This window comes from Scomber scombrus, chromosome 3, assembly GCF_963691925.1.
Source record: "Scomber scombrus chromosome 3, fScoSco1.1, whole genome shotgun sequence".
NCBI classification, from domain to species: Eukaryota; Metazoa; Chordata; class Actinopteri; order Scombriformes; family Scombridae; genus Scomber; species Scomber scombrus.
In genome coordinates, this window is record NC_084972.1 from 17,311,809 (window position 1) to 17,326,628 (window position 14,820).

Below are 14,820 nucleotides of genomic sequence, written 5' to 3' on the forward strand. Positions count from 1 at the left end.
CATGAGTTTTAGAAGATGCTAAAATTAAAACAGTGACTGCTATTATAATACAGTTCAGGTGAAGCATCTCAAATATCAACATACAACAGTCCATATATTCAACTCTTCACATTTTAATCATGAAAGCATGAAGGCATTCATCACAGAATGACAGTCGTAACAATAATGCACTTGGAACAGTATATCTGAAATGTAAAACGGAAAACAGCTTCAACACAGAAAGCAGCTCATATGAATACAAACACATTTTTTCAATATAACGACAACACAAAACTTTTTAGCGAGCTTGTCCCTTCTTCCTGTCTCACAGGTCTGGGTACAGAGGCTCAGAATATGAGCATGCTACAGGTTATGCGTCTGACGGATGTTTAAGGTGTCTCGCAGCATTAAGTCGCGGAGTCGCCAAAGTGCATCGGCCATTGTCTTGTGGGCCCCCTTACTCTTCAGCCAATGGGATGGTAGTCTGCTCTCTTGCTCCTTTGTCAGACGCACATCTTGTTTTTGAACTGAAAGTGCAAAAACAAATTGCAATAAAAAATCTACAGCTTGTGAGAGAAATTTCACCATTTTAAATGCATTTTTAAATGATAAAAGCTGAACAAGCGTGATCTCCACGCTTTATTACCCCAAGTCATCAACATTTTGTGCAGATTTAATCAATGGCAAAGAAAAAAACAAGATTAACCTGAAAGGGCTTGGTCCCACTTGCTAATAGTAGAGGATTCTGCAGTAAGGCCCTCGATGTATTTAAGATATGCCTCAGAGTGGAGCAGCCTCTGAGACTTGGCAGGAGGGGACACAAACAACGGAGTGGAGGGCTGTTGGAGTGCAGGTTGTCCAATCTGGCCTTGTCCTGGGTATGGCGGTGGAGCCTGCTGCCCAGAGCCCATCAAACCCATCTACACAGAATATAATAAAATGAGGTCTATCATTTCTCAAATGGGAACAGACAGCATTTTATCTTAATTACTTTCTTCACATTGAAAATTCTTGTTGTGTTTAATGTCTAACTGTGCAAACATTGTGTAACTGTCACATAATGGTCAAGTCTCATTAAGACTTTAAGCACAAGATTTGCCATTTTAGTCAACTATTCAAACCTGGAATAAAACACTGAAAAAAGAATCTCACTCTCATATCTGATAAGGTTTTAGGATGATTTAAGGTGAACTCAATTTTAACAGTTTCTTGATTTTATGGGCAACATGCATCTCAACTCTGAACTGACGTAGTTTTCAGTCATAAGAATATCAGATTCTGCCATCAAACAGAAGATTTAGAGTTCACAGATTAAACTGAACAGATTAAAAAGCTCTTTTGTTCCTCAGTCTGGGTTTTCAGGAGGCCAATTTTAATGTTACGCTAGGTTCTTGTGTATTACACCCAGCTCATGTGGATTTTTTTTAACCTGTGTAGGTAAGCACTCAATGTTAAAGCAAGTGATGTGATGAAACTGATTGCACTGCAGCTACTTATTATAATATCTGATGTGATATGTTATATATTCAGTGTTTGTTTTAGCTAAAAAAAAAAAAAAAGTCATCTGTTTTGTATGTGTGCCATAACAATGTACGCCTTGTGTTCTGCAAAGTTCTGCAAAATATGATAATAAAATTAAATGAAATCAAATTAATTTACTTTCCTTCACAGCACAGATTACCTGTGATCCATGAATGTTTCCTGCTCCAGGTCCACCTCCCATACTGTTGATGCCTGTGAGGATATTCAATATAAAGACAATGTCCCTCACAATATTTTTCACATTACTGCACAGCCCTGTATTATTTTTTTTAAATAGTTGTTGTTCATTTGTCACTTATGTTTCTTGTATTTTACATTACTTGCCCTCTCCCCCAACCTATTTGGCGATAAACCTGTTTCTGATTCTAATTCTGAACATGAAACATTATACTAAGTATAATATTTATCCTTAGTATTTTATAAATATCAAAAAAGTGCAGTATGCCACTTGATATGGGTTCATATCACAAATACTAAATAAAAATCCAATACTACAAATCAATCAGTGTAATTTTATCTGTTAGAACTCTCGGGAATGCCAATCATTAAAGAATAAATACAATTTTCTCAATTTATAGTATAATCTACATTGTGGTAAAGAGATTAACTCTTTTGTGTGAGTGTGTGTCAACCAGATTACCAACAAGGTAATGAGCTGAACAAATTACCTAGTCCCAGCTGAAGCTATGTGCTCTCAACTGACTAGTCAGCAATTTAAAGACCTCAGCCTATTGGTACAGGTAGCCCCTCCAGCAAGTCAGATTGGTAGACAGGAAGCAACTGCGTGGCAGGTGGGGTGGCTATGACAGCACTCTTACCAAAGTACGGCATTCCAGGGAACCCAGGCATAACGGACAGGAGATGTTGGGGAAAGACAGGCACCCCCATGTGATGTGGTGGTATGCCAGTCATACTAACCATGCCTTCAACATGGCCCTGCGGGGGCATCATAGCTGACCTATATGCACCCATCATACCTTCTTAAGAAGGAACAGTAGTAACACAAAACAGCAACATGCATCAGTCAAACATGCATCGACTACTTCACTACCAAGCATGCATTTATATGTTAATTTATATGCTTTGATGTAATCTCCAGATCACAATGCTTGACATGAATGGCAATAAAAAATTTAAAAAAGCACAATGAGAACAATTAGATGCACAGGCACTACTCTCAAGCATTAATTTAAGCCCAATTCTTAAATGGTGTACAACAACATTTTAACTTCCCGTTCTTCATTTAGATGAAAACACTCCCCGTGAGCGACACCAATCAAGGTTTGGGCTTATGCGTTAAAAGAAATAATGTTAGAGGCAATAAAAATTAAATCACAGCACTGCAACATCACAAACATGCTGATATGAATGTGAGTAGGAAACTTAAAAATGTAAATAAATCTAGCAGTTCAGCTTCTTATTCCAGCCTTCTAGAGTACACTGCAGACCCATCTGGATCTATGAGGGGTTACCTGACACAGGCGTCATGCTGGGATTTAGCATCCCCATGGGGGTTGGAGGAGGCACCACCCCCATCAGTGCCCCTACTGGGGTACCTGTTCTAGGGGACGTCTGATGCTGGGCCCTGTCACGCTCCTGCTGCTCGGCCACTTTAGCTGCTCGCTCTGCAACACAATAAAATATGAGATATAAATCTTATATCTTTTACAATATTTGAAGCACATACATCTAGATTAGTACTAGAATTAATGAAGATTAATAAAGGTTCCTTCTCACCTTCATATTCTGCTTTCCTTGTACTCTCCAGGTTCCTCCACTCTGTGCCAACGAGGCGGCTCAGCTCCCCGAAGGAGAAGTCTGGGTGCTGAGCTTTTATGACCGCCCGCATCTCACTGCTAAACAGGATGTAGCCACTCATGTTGATCTTCCGCTTTGAGCCCTCTTTCTTTGAAAGACCCTTTATGGATTTTGGTGTGGACTGCAAGAAATAGACAGGAGTGCTAATTACCAAAAAAAATGCTACCAGCTTCTGTTAATTTTTATTTTTTATTTTATTTTACATGTGTAATTGAATATACCCAGCCTGACCTGTGGAGGGGTATAAGGCATGATATCCATGTCACTAGACATGGAAGATTGTATCTGAGGAAGAGACTGATCCCCTAGCTCGCCATCATCATCCCCAAGATCCTCTAGCTCCTCATCTGTCATATCAGCAAACTTAGCTTCCAGTTCCTCAATTTTCCTGTCCAGCAGAGGAGACGGTTCCTTCTGGGGCACTATGAGCTTCCTGCATAAGAAAATCAGAAAATATGCTAGGTAATAAATCCACCTCTTCAAGTTTCTTCATGTAAGAACATCTGACTGCAATACTGCAACTTTTTCTTTCATGAAGCTGACAGACAATCACAAAACAGGGTATAAAATGTTATTTTATCCAGCATCAGTTTATGAATAGAGACAGTCATGCATTACATACACATGCAATTAGTTATTCACCTGAAATAGTAGATTTCATCCTCCACCACCTTCCCAGATGGTGAAAAGCGCTTAAGACCCTTGAACTTCTTCATCTGCTTCTCACTCTCGATGTAGCGGCTCTCACAGAGCAGAACATTCTCTTCAGGCACTTCAGTTGGCCGGCATGACAGGTAGTCCTTGAAGGACGACACTATACACTTTCCTGTGAAACAAGCAACATGATTCACTGAACTATAAACAAGAAACATTATTCTAAGTAGAATTTTGTAAATATAAATTGCTGGTTTTGAGTTCAACACAATGTACGTAAGGGAGGATACCTATGATGCAGGTCATGGGACAAGTCTCCTCGAGGTTGCTAAGAAACACTTCCTTCTTGTAGAACATTTTAGTGGGCTCATGCTCTGTTTCCTCTGGGTGGATGAAAATGGGCCCGTAGAAGTAGCCTGCTCCATCTCGCATCCACATTTTCTCAATCCTGTTCAGTTTTTTAAAAAGTTTAAGCTGCACTTTGAAAATCAGTCAAATTTTGTATATATATATATACATATAGATAATGCAAACTACACACACATCCACCCATATGGAGTCCAAGAGCTCATAAAGGATGAGATCCAGGTGACGTGTCCCGTGGACATTTAGAACTAAAGCATTTAGGCTATTTGTATTAAACAGCATCTAACACGTACCGTATGCTAATAAGACTTTTATACAGTATGCATATACTATTCAGTATATTAATGCATTTACTCCACCTGCCCACTCGATGGCGCACTAGTCCATGAGAACCTATGTAGACACAGTCTCCCACTTTCAGCCACAGGTTGTTGTAACAGAGCTGCTCAAAGTACTGACATCCTGGCTCCCCGTTGGTCATATCCATTGGAACATCCTCCCTCTCCTGCAGACACAAATTTATTTCCTGACAACAGGCTGTATTTCGAATGACTGTTCTGTTAATCTCTACAGAAATGATCAATTAGAATTTACCTTGTCTACAATACCATCTGTCAATTTGCTGTCATCTGTGATCTCTGGTGGTTTCTCCTCTTGTTTGGTAGCAAACATGGATGCCACACGGACTACAGGCAGGGGGACCTCTCTAGGAACAAACCGTACTGAGCTCAAGGGCATGGTCCACATCTTGATCTTCTTGAAGGACTTGGACTTGGCAGAGTAGCGTGACTCACAAACAAAGACATCGTCGGCTCTGAAGCCTTCTGGGTGGAGTTTGAAGTACTCCTAAATTCCCACACACCCACACAAATATCTGGTCAAAACTGAATACACATTCAAACAGCCAATGCTCAAAAACAAAGAAACAGCATTTACCTTCACAAACATGACCACACATTTGCCCAGAATCTTGCTGACAGGAGCTTTGTTGTAATAGTCGCTCTTAAATACTTCCTTCTCCAAGAACTTGCGTGTGGCAAGATGAAATGTTTCATTTGGCCTGTAGAACCAGCAGCCATACAGCCACTTCTCACCTGCATTTATTAAAAATGGAAAAATCAGACTAAGGTCTGGTCTCATTAAAAACAATGCCTTACTGAAATGGAACACTGACTTGAGATACTGTCGGATAATAAATATGAATACTGCTTTTCTTACAAATACTATTTATTTTCTGATTAATGCTAAAGGACTGACCAGTGTCATCTTGCCAAAGGCGTTCAATGTAGATGATATGAGGCTGGAGGTTAGGTTCTGCAGGCTCCGCATACACATAGTCTCCAACATGGTACATACTGTCCTTGAAGCTGCAGTCCTGACTGTATGTGCGCTGCAGGCCAGACTGCCATGATCCTCCAACAGAGTCCTCCCTCTTCTCAGCTTCTGGGAATTCACAACACACTCAGTAAAACAAGGGTACATGCTTAGACAACGCATGGTACGTCAGCACTTTTAGATACTGTGATCTTTCATAAATACTTAAAACAAGGAGTACCCCTTTTCTCCTCTTCCCTCTTGATTTTGTCTTCCTCAAACTCCTTGGGAAGCTTCTCTTTCTTCTCCTTTTCCACATCACTATGCAGATGCTTGGAGGTATAGCTGAGAGCGGGAGACATCAAGATCTCTCCATTCTTGCACAGCTCGTCTCTGATCCTGATGAAGAACTGCTGCAGCTCCACAGCATCTTCAAATATCTCAGAGTCGGTCCTGTAATGAACATATGGTGTAACACTAACTTTGGCTTCGTTTTGATATAATAATCCTACAACATCGATGCACAGCAAAATAATTTCAACAGTACCTCACCTGTTCAAACGCCTGGCCTTTTCCAGCACCTCAAACATGTGGTCCTGAAAGACATCCAGCCTTTTATAACGAACTCGATCTACATTTTTTCGGATAATCTCAAAATTGAGTGGCGGCTTTTCAGGATTAGCAGGATCGCGGGCAGGAATCTCAGCCAGTGAATCACTGTAGCAACGGCCCTCATCGTCTTGGTGACCAAGCACTGACACAAAGAGACTGCGGACAAGTTCCTGGATGAGGCGTGGCACATCTGGCACATGGCCGTCATCTCCTCCCTCCAGGTCACGCCTCGTCTCTAACAGCACCCTGTGCAGCACTAGAGCGTCGCGGTATATCAGCGACTCAGGCTCGTTGTAAGTACAGGCATTGTTGAACATGAGCACCAGGTCCTCCACAAGTGCATCCACATCCTGGTACTTATTGGCCAACATGTGGCTCTTGATCTTCTCCATGTCCACCGGTTTCTTGATGGCGATGTAGTAATCAGGCAGCTCAGCACGGGACGGCAGCCGCAGGAAGATTGTGCTGAGGCGACGGCCACGCTTATCTGTGTAGTTCTTGACGGACTCATAGAGCTCATTCAACTTTTGCTGTAAAGGTGTAAGATATTTGGACTTCTTCAGAGTAATGCTGTTCTTTCCTGCAATCAAATAAAATAACAGAAGTGTATGTGTGTTACTAGTGACCAATCCACTGTTTGAGAGGTAACTAACTCACACATTTGCCTCAATTTGATTCTGTCAAGTGAAGTCACATACTTATTTTCAACTTTGGGGACATCATGTCATCATCATCTGTCGCTGGCCCAAGATCCTTGCGTCTGTCTTTCATAATCTTCTCTAGGATGTCAGCATCATTGTAGACCTTAAATACATCAAAGGGGTTCATCATGAAGAGCTCTTGCATTCTGTACAAACTTTCTCTCATGATACAGCTTACTTACAATTGATTATAACCTTCAATTAAATATTTTTTCAGACGTGTGAATCTGTCAGAAAGATTATTGATTGAGAACTTAAAAACTGCTTTAAAAAAAGCATAAATGAAGTGCTAAGTATCTTACCTGGGAGCCTTCTTCATTGTAGTGTCGAGCATTGCGGAACATCAGCTTCATATCTTCCACCATTGCATCTTCAGTCATGTATTTGTCTGATCGAATGTTGTGCTCAATCATCCTTAGGTCCATTGGTTCCAGGATGACTTTGTAGTAGTCCGGGTAGTCCTTCTTGGAGGGCTTGACCATGAAGAGGTCGCACAGTCTACGACCAGTGCCAGCTTCCCGTGCCTCAGCCACAGCGGCGAAGAGAGCTTTCATTCGGTTTTTCTTTGTATTCTTCTTGTGACTGGGAATAAGGTACAAAATGACAAAGAAATGTTACAAGGATACTCTCTCTCCTTCAAAAAAAACCCCAATCAACAATAGAGAGTTAAGGAAGTAAAATGTGACAATGGGCACCTTTTTCTCTTTGTGCTACTGGTGTCGGACGTGGCAGAGGAGAGCATGCTGTCTCCATCATCATCATCTCTCTGTAAAAGCTCCTTTCTCTTCATCTAGACAGATAACAGGTGATATATAATTCAAATAGTTAGTATTCTACTTAAAATCACCATGTCTTTGGTATTCAACAATGCACAAAACATGTAAAACCTTCTCAGCAAATCCAACACAGATGCACAACAATGACAAGTGGAAGTTTGTACTGACCTGCTGAATGTGTTGAAGTTTGAGCGCACGCTTGTAGATGGAGGAGTGAGGAACATTGTAGCGTTTGGCATTCTCAAACATCAAGGTCAGATCAGAGTCGATATGCTCAACGCTCTCATACTCATTGTTCTTCATCTTGTTCCTGTGGGGAATTACGGGCTCTCATATTTGGGAAGGAGGGCACAGAAATACTGTACTGTACAGTGAGTGTGTATGATGCCATAGGGGTAGAAAATAAAAAAAAGAGAGAATGTTGGTGAAACAAAATGAAAACAAATCAATGATGAAAACATGTACAAATTAGAAAAGAATAAAGGTAGAAGCAGAATTGGTGTCCATTAAAGTTCTGTTTGCAAATTCTGATACATTTCTGTTTGGAAAGGTTATATGAAAAGGTACATTTTTGTATTATTGCCACAAACACTTTCCACTGTAATAAACACTAATGTAATGAAAAGGGTTGTTAATACCTTTTAAATGTTTCTATAATTTGACACATCTTCATTGTAAATTCACAGCAACTATTTATACACCTGCTTTTTGTTTTTCAGAACCTTTTTGAAAAGGTTACCAAAACTTCACAATTGAACAGATATTCTCAGGTAATCTTCACCAAACTATCATATAATATCAGTGAATGCATGCTTTGGAGATTTGTTTTTTTGGGGGGGTTTCTTTATTGAAATGTTTTACTTAAATAGGTATTAAACCCCAGAGTCATTACTCTTTTATTTCGTTTTTTCACAGGCTTACTGCTAATTTTTTAGCAAAGGGCTTTCAATTTTAATATTTGGATTTAAAAAATTGTCAAAAGATATTAAATGTGTGTTCGACATCAGAAAAGGTGGGGAAAAAATGAAAAGAAATTCCCTATTAGAGATGCTGTGGTTACTGTAACCACACAAACAATGTTGAGCATTAAAATTGTATGGCTATTGTGGACACGTATGAACACATGAAGTGAGGCTAATTCTGTTTTTGCCATACTTGATCTGATGAAGGCAGATGGGTTGACTGATCTGGTGGTAGTAATCGGGATAGTCCTTCCTTGAGGGCAGCTGCAGGAAAGGTTCAGAGATCAGCTGGCCTTGGCTGTTCCTGGCACCTCGTACAGCTTCATACAGCTGGAAGATGGGGTTACTCATGTCCATGTTGGAGGTCATACTCTCTGCCTCAGATTCCCCCTCATCATAGTGCACGGACCCTAAAAGATGAAAGAAGAGATAAACAAATAATGATATATTTGTCACACTGCAATACCCAGTGGATGCACGTCTGTTAAATATGGAAATAAAAAGTACCCGAGAGTATGCCTTCCTCATCACTTTCATACTGAAGAGCCATGGTGATAGCTGAGAGGCGGTCTCCCTGTGCAGTCCTTCTATTTCTGTCAGAGACAGACAAAAACAGAGGTAGTGACAGAGTTCAAATCAAAAGTTCACATGACTTTATTCCACATTATTCCCAGTGTTGTCTCCTTTGTACCTGATGCGAATGCTGGACTTAATTGGTTCTCCGTGCTCCATCTCAGACTTCTTTTGTGCAAAAATCTTTTTAATGGTATTTGCATCCTGGAACACATATGTAGGTCACAGGTTTGTACGTCAAATACTGCTAATGCCATGCACTGAGTATCATACTCTTAATTACAAGCTCACCTTAAACACCTGCGATCCAGGCTCATTATAAGTTTTGGCATTTTTGACGAGCAGATCTATGTCTTTAGCCATTGCGCTAACACTCCTGTAGTGGCCCATCTAAAAGCAAATACATTTATTGGACATTTTATCGGCAAAGTGTTGTCAATAACTCAAAGTATATTTAAAGGAGGAAGATAAAGTGTCATACCTGAATCTTTTGAGCAATGATTTTCAGATCTATTGGCTCCTTAATGATGGCATAATAATCTGGATATTGCTAAATTAAAAAGACAGAAGATGGGGAAACTCTACATCAAAGCCAAATCACTCATTTTTATGATCATTTCTTAAGTCATACTGAGGTGCTCCCTACCACTTTGGAGGGCAACTTCTGGAAGAGCTCGCTGACCAGACGGCCGGTAGGCTCTGTGTAAGACACCACGGCATCTAGCAGCTGTTCAAGGACCTCTCTCAAGCAGGTAGGTGCACTCTGGTGTATACAAATAGTCACATAGCTTAGGCAAGGAAATACAGTATCACCATCAATGATATAAATATTGCATGTACATATATATTCAAACTATAGTGGAAGACAACTACTCTACTGTGACTGTACTGGTCAATAATTTTAAGTACTGAAAGTTAAAATATCGTTTTTCCTTAAAACAACTGAAACTCTAAATCTGTCAGTGGTGAAATTTGTTTGCAGTGTGATTTCACTTGATATAACTGACAATATAAGACTATCACAGCAGTGTAAAGTGTAATGCATTCAGCTATGATCGTGCTTTATGTACTTTAATTATTTAGACATTATAAAAATGAATACAACAAAATGCTAAAAATTCTTCAGATTATACAGTATATACCAATCACAAAGGAAATCCGGGTTGTATGTATTAAGTTTCTAGGGCTGCAACTACGAAATGATGTTCATTATTAACTAATCTGTCAATTATTTTCTCGATTAACCAATTAATTGTTTGGTCTATAAAATGTGAGAAATGTCTATCACTGTTTCCCAAAGCCAGAGATGCAACCTAAAATGTCTTGTTTATTCCTGACCAACAGTCCCACACTCAAAGATATTCAGTTCACTGTAATAGAAGATTAAGTAAAACACAAAATATTCACATTTGAGAAGCTACAACAAGAGAATTTGGACATTTTTCTTTAAAAATAGGACTCAAAAGAAATTATCAAAGTGATCGGCAATTCATTTTCATCGAATCGATTAATCGTTGCAGCTCTAACATTTTCTGTCATTTATTGTTCTTGGTAGTGTTTAGAAGAAAAGACATATCTTGTACATCATGTACCACAGTGGAGGTTGAGGTTTGCCCTACACACTAAATGAAGAGTCATGATAATTCCATGCTTTCAGTAACGTATGCGAGTGTCACCTCATCTTCAGTGGACCCTCCGGGGTTGTCTTGTGCATCATACCCATCTTCATCATCGTCATCATATTCCCCTCGCTGAACAAACTCGTTCTTGGTTCGCAAGTAAAGGTCCCACAGTTTACAGGCTGCCCTGTACTCAGGACTGTCAGACTACACACATAAAAGACATTTATAGTAACAGCCTGAGCCATTCTTTTATTTCCTTCACACATCAAATACACAACTGTAATTGTTTTTTATGTTCTGGATAATATGTTTTTTTACCTTATAATAGGTTTTTGCATTGTTGAATAAGAGCTGAAAGTCACTGGTGATTTGTTCAACATCATCATACTCCTCCATCTTTAATTTCTGCTGGATCTTCATCATGTCAATAGGCTGAGACACCACCAGGTAATAGTCTGGTTGATTCCTTTAAGATATAGAGACTTGTAAATATTCAGTCTAATGTTTGTGTTGAATTGCTAGATTAGTATTAAAAGTAATTTCAGGATATAATAATAGATCTGCACTCTCTTCTCACCTTCGTTTAGGAGCTCTGATGAACAGCTCGCACAACATCCTGCCCTGGTCATCCTTGTAATCTCTGACTGTGTTGTACAGTTCGTGACATACAGCAATCTGCAAAGGCAAACATTAAACACTAAACAGGATGCATGTCCTTCCCGATGTCTGTTAACAAATCAATTTGCATGATATCAAAATTCTGAGAGTATGTTAAAGAAAAAAATAACAATAACTGAAATCTGTAAAATTACAGGATCCACAGTTGGAATGTTTGAGGTCCTTCTCCTCTTTCTCCCAATTGAAGGCACTAAAGATGAAGTCTGGCTATCGTCAAAATCTCCTCCACTCACACTGCTTGAGGGGGAGGTCGCCCTTCTTCTTTTCAAGGCCATGACGAACCCCTGAAGTAAGAGAGCCAGTAAAGTAACAAGTATCACTGCATTGACAAGATCTCGCAATAGAGACATGAACAACAACATCTAAACATTGTATAAACTCTACAAACAGAAATAATAACCTCAATGAGGGACACTGGCTGGACTTTCTTTACTGATTTTTTTATTGATTTGTTACAGAAAAGTATAATTATTGCTATTTACGCTTAGTACAATATGATGTAAGGCGTGTTCCACTGGTTACCTTTACAATATTGAAGAACTAAGCAGTCCTTAATAAATGAGTGTTTATGTCTGTTGAGAGGTTTGTGTCTCTCATTTTACAGGTATCAGAATGACTTAGCAAAATATTTATCACAGTCAGAATAAAAAGCCAATACAATTCATAAACCATTTATTATTTTTGTAAAAACTGTGAAAACAGTACATGATACCCTCTAGGATAAGCAATAAAGAACATTGATGAATGGAAAAAAATGAAAATATTTCTTCCAAACTGTTCGTGGAAGACTTTAAAACTATTAATCTAGGAATATTTTGCTGGATTGTCTTTTTTTTTACATTAAAAGTAACTTCCCACATGCGATCCATGATGAAGATTTGTCACAGGTGTACATTGACCCCTAATTAAAATGGACCCTAATTAAATGCTTTACTTGAGAATTCTGCTCATGTAGCAGTATAATTTAGCAATTCAAATGTTTGGGGGGGGGGGTATTTTTTTTTTTTACAAATCCATACAGCCTCTCGATACGTTTTATGTTCCTTATTTTATAAAAAAAAAAAAGGTGACAACCCTGCCAGCTGCCTTGTATCACCTGCAATAACCTTTCCTCTTGCAGCAGGACCAAATGCTGGCAGGTCTGCAGGTTTGACTCACCAAAAATGTTCCCTAATGTCAGCCAGCTGCGCACTACTGCAGTCCAGTGAGCACACTGGCAATGAGCACACGTACAGAGCAGCAGCAGCTGTCTGTCCACGTACCTGACCGCCGCTCAGTGTGCAGACACACAGACACAAACCACCAGACAGCTAACGTTAGCTATAAATATGAGCTAGCCTTCTCCATCATCCAGCGTTAGAGCCGAGACAAAGGCATCACTGTAATAATGTTACAAAGCAGCCGCTTAAAGCTTCGACGACACTTGATGTTCACACAATATTTCAGTTTAACAACTTAACATAGTTGTGTGCTTACCTTTCGCGGATACGTCAATACACCCACAAAATCTTAACCATCAAGAAAGCCAATCACTTATCGATTTTAGTCAGAGGGACAGAAGTGTGAAGTTAGCAACAGGCTAGCTGACACTTCCGCTTATTTACCTTCATAATAAAAGCTTATATCCATGGTAGACAGTTTAAAGATACATGTACTTTATTTGAGTATTTCCATCTGCTAATTATACTTCCCCTCCACTACAATTCAGAGCGTTATAATTAATAAGAATGCTTCTTGTTTGGCACCTAATGCTCACTTTACTTTTCTTTATCACAGGACATGCAATCAAAAATATAAGAACATATCTACATAACTTGTCTGTGGTTCATTGGAAACTGGTTTGAACACCTGACGCAGTTAGACTGTAGCTACATCCAGTGTCAGACTGTAGTACACACACAGGTTATTCAGACTCTCACAGTTTCTCTACAAGATATCCTCAAATGTCTTGTTTTGTCCACCCAATTAAATTCACAGTAATGTAGACCAAGAAGAGCAACAAATTCTCCAAGAGCCTTAAAACAGCAGGTATTTGGCACTTTTGCTTTAAATACCTAAAAGGTTACTCAATAATCAAAATAGTTGCCTATTAATTCTCCATCAATCTATCAAATAATCGAATAATCAACTAATTGATTAACTGACTAATCCACTCTGCCTACATTTACCCAGAATCATGGAAAGATCTAGTTTCATGACAACTGAGCAAACCTAAACTGCTCGGTAGGACCACGAAATTCGGTTAAAAGTTCAAGAAAAGTTACCAAATGAACCTTGAGGCAATCTGTCTCACCAGATTTTGAAATTTAAAAGCCATTGAATAGCACTGAATATTTTTTTTGTATTGAAATTATGTATCTGAAATGTTTGCCTCTGAATTCAACTCTTCAAATTTTCAATAACTGATTTTTAGTTTTATTTTCCAGTGTTCAAAAAATCTGAGTCACAAATTGATGTGTTAAAAAGTTATCTAGTATGTTCAAGTTGCTCTAATTTGATGGCCAAATTCAGATCCTAAAATTTGAGTTAAAAAATTCTGATCAAACATCCGGGACTACAAAGATAAGCAATCGATACTGTCTCAAATTGAACCAACATCAGCCAATCAAGTTTGCTCCATTTATCATGTAATGCCAAAGCTTGAAATTCACATCTATAAAGCCAGAATACTTGTCGTCTATATTTTGAAGTGTGGGGCTCTTGCTCTTCTGGCCATTCTCAGGACATTGTCCTGCACGGTCGTCATGCAGATCAGTCAGAAACAGCCAATGTCTGAAACAATCAAAGAAAACCAAAACCCCCTCTCCCAATTTCTTGGGAAAACAAAATGTCTCTTGCCAAGGAGAGCTTGTGGTCCAGACAACATTAAAAATTAAATGCTCACCAGCGTTTTAGTAGCTGAGTGATTACAGCACATGCCACATAATCGCAACGTTTGGTTTGACTCTGGTGAGGGACTTTTGTTGTCATTCCCTACTCTCTCTCTCCCTGTTTCCTGTTGGCCTCTATGCCAGCTACTTAAAATAAAGGCAAAGGTGCTCTATAAATAAAGATTGATTTATTGATTTATTGATTGATAGACTGCTTAAATATAATTAGGTTACCTAATTGCGAGGACTGTATGATGATACGTTTATTTTTAAAGAGACAAAAAATGTGGTAGTAAAGTCATAACTTTGCCTATGCATTGAGGTATGAGGAGCGTGGCAAGTATCATGGAGAG

The 14,820-nt window shown here is 39.1% G+C and overlaps 1 protein-coding gene across 1 annotated transcript; it reads right to left on the bottom strand.

Moving 5' to 3' along the window:
• Positions 1-163: 163 nt before the first annotated feature.
• On the bottom strand, positions 164-13,164 carry pbrm1 (polybromo 1). The gene is made up of 30 exons (XM_062443904.1): positions 13,074-13,164; positions 11,732-11,881; positions 11,497-11,594; positions 11,238-11,385; positions 10,974-11,123; positions 9,944-10,060; positions 9,779-9,847; positions 9,589-9,687; positions 9,416-9,501; positions 9,232-9,317; positions 8,918-9,134; positions 7,931-8,072; positions 7,682-7,776; positions 7,289-7,568; positions 6,984-7,089; positions 6,226-6,865; positions 5,915-6,126; positions 5,617-5,802; positions 5,296-5,453; positions 4,954-5,205; positions 4,719-4,864; positions 4,284-4,441; positions 3,982-4,165; positions 3,571-3,772; positions 3,259-3,460; positions 2,994-3,146; positions 2,340-2,501; positions 1,661-1,713; positions 686-899; positions 164-506 (listed from the first exon to the last, which is right to left on the bottom strand). Exons 2-30 carry the CDS (start codon positions 11,870-11,872, stop codon positions 343-345), a joined length of 4,920 nt encoding a protein of 1,639 aa, XP_062299888.1. The 5' UTR covers positions 11,873-11,881; positions 13,074-13,164; the 3' UTR covers positions 164-342.
• Positions 13,165-14,820: the final 1,656 nt, after the last annotated feature.

What these genes read in the sequence shown, in the direction of transcription:
- pbrm1 (XM_062443904.1), bottom strand. Translation starts at nt 11,872, where the DNA reads ATGGCCTTGAAAAGAAGAAGGGCGACCTCCCCCTCAAGCAGTGTGAGT. An exon ending in GAGGGTCCACTGAAGATGAG is followed by an intron (nt 10,061 to 10,973) that starts GTGACACTCGCA and finishes TGTATACACCAG; the next exon opens with AGTGCACCTACCTGCTTGAG. An exon ending in AGAAGTTGCCCTCCAAAGTG is followed by an intron (nt 9,848 to 9,943) that starts GTAGGGAGCACC and finishes TTTTTAATTTAG; the next exon opens with CAATATCCAGATTATTATGC.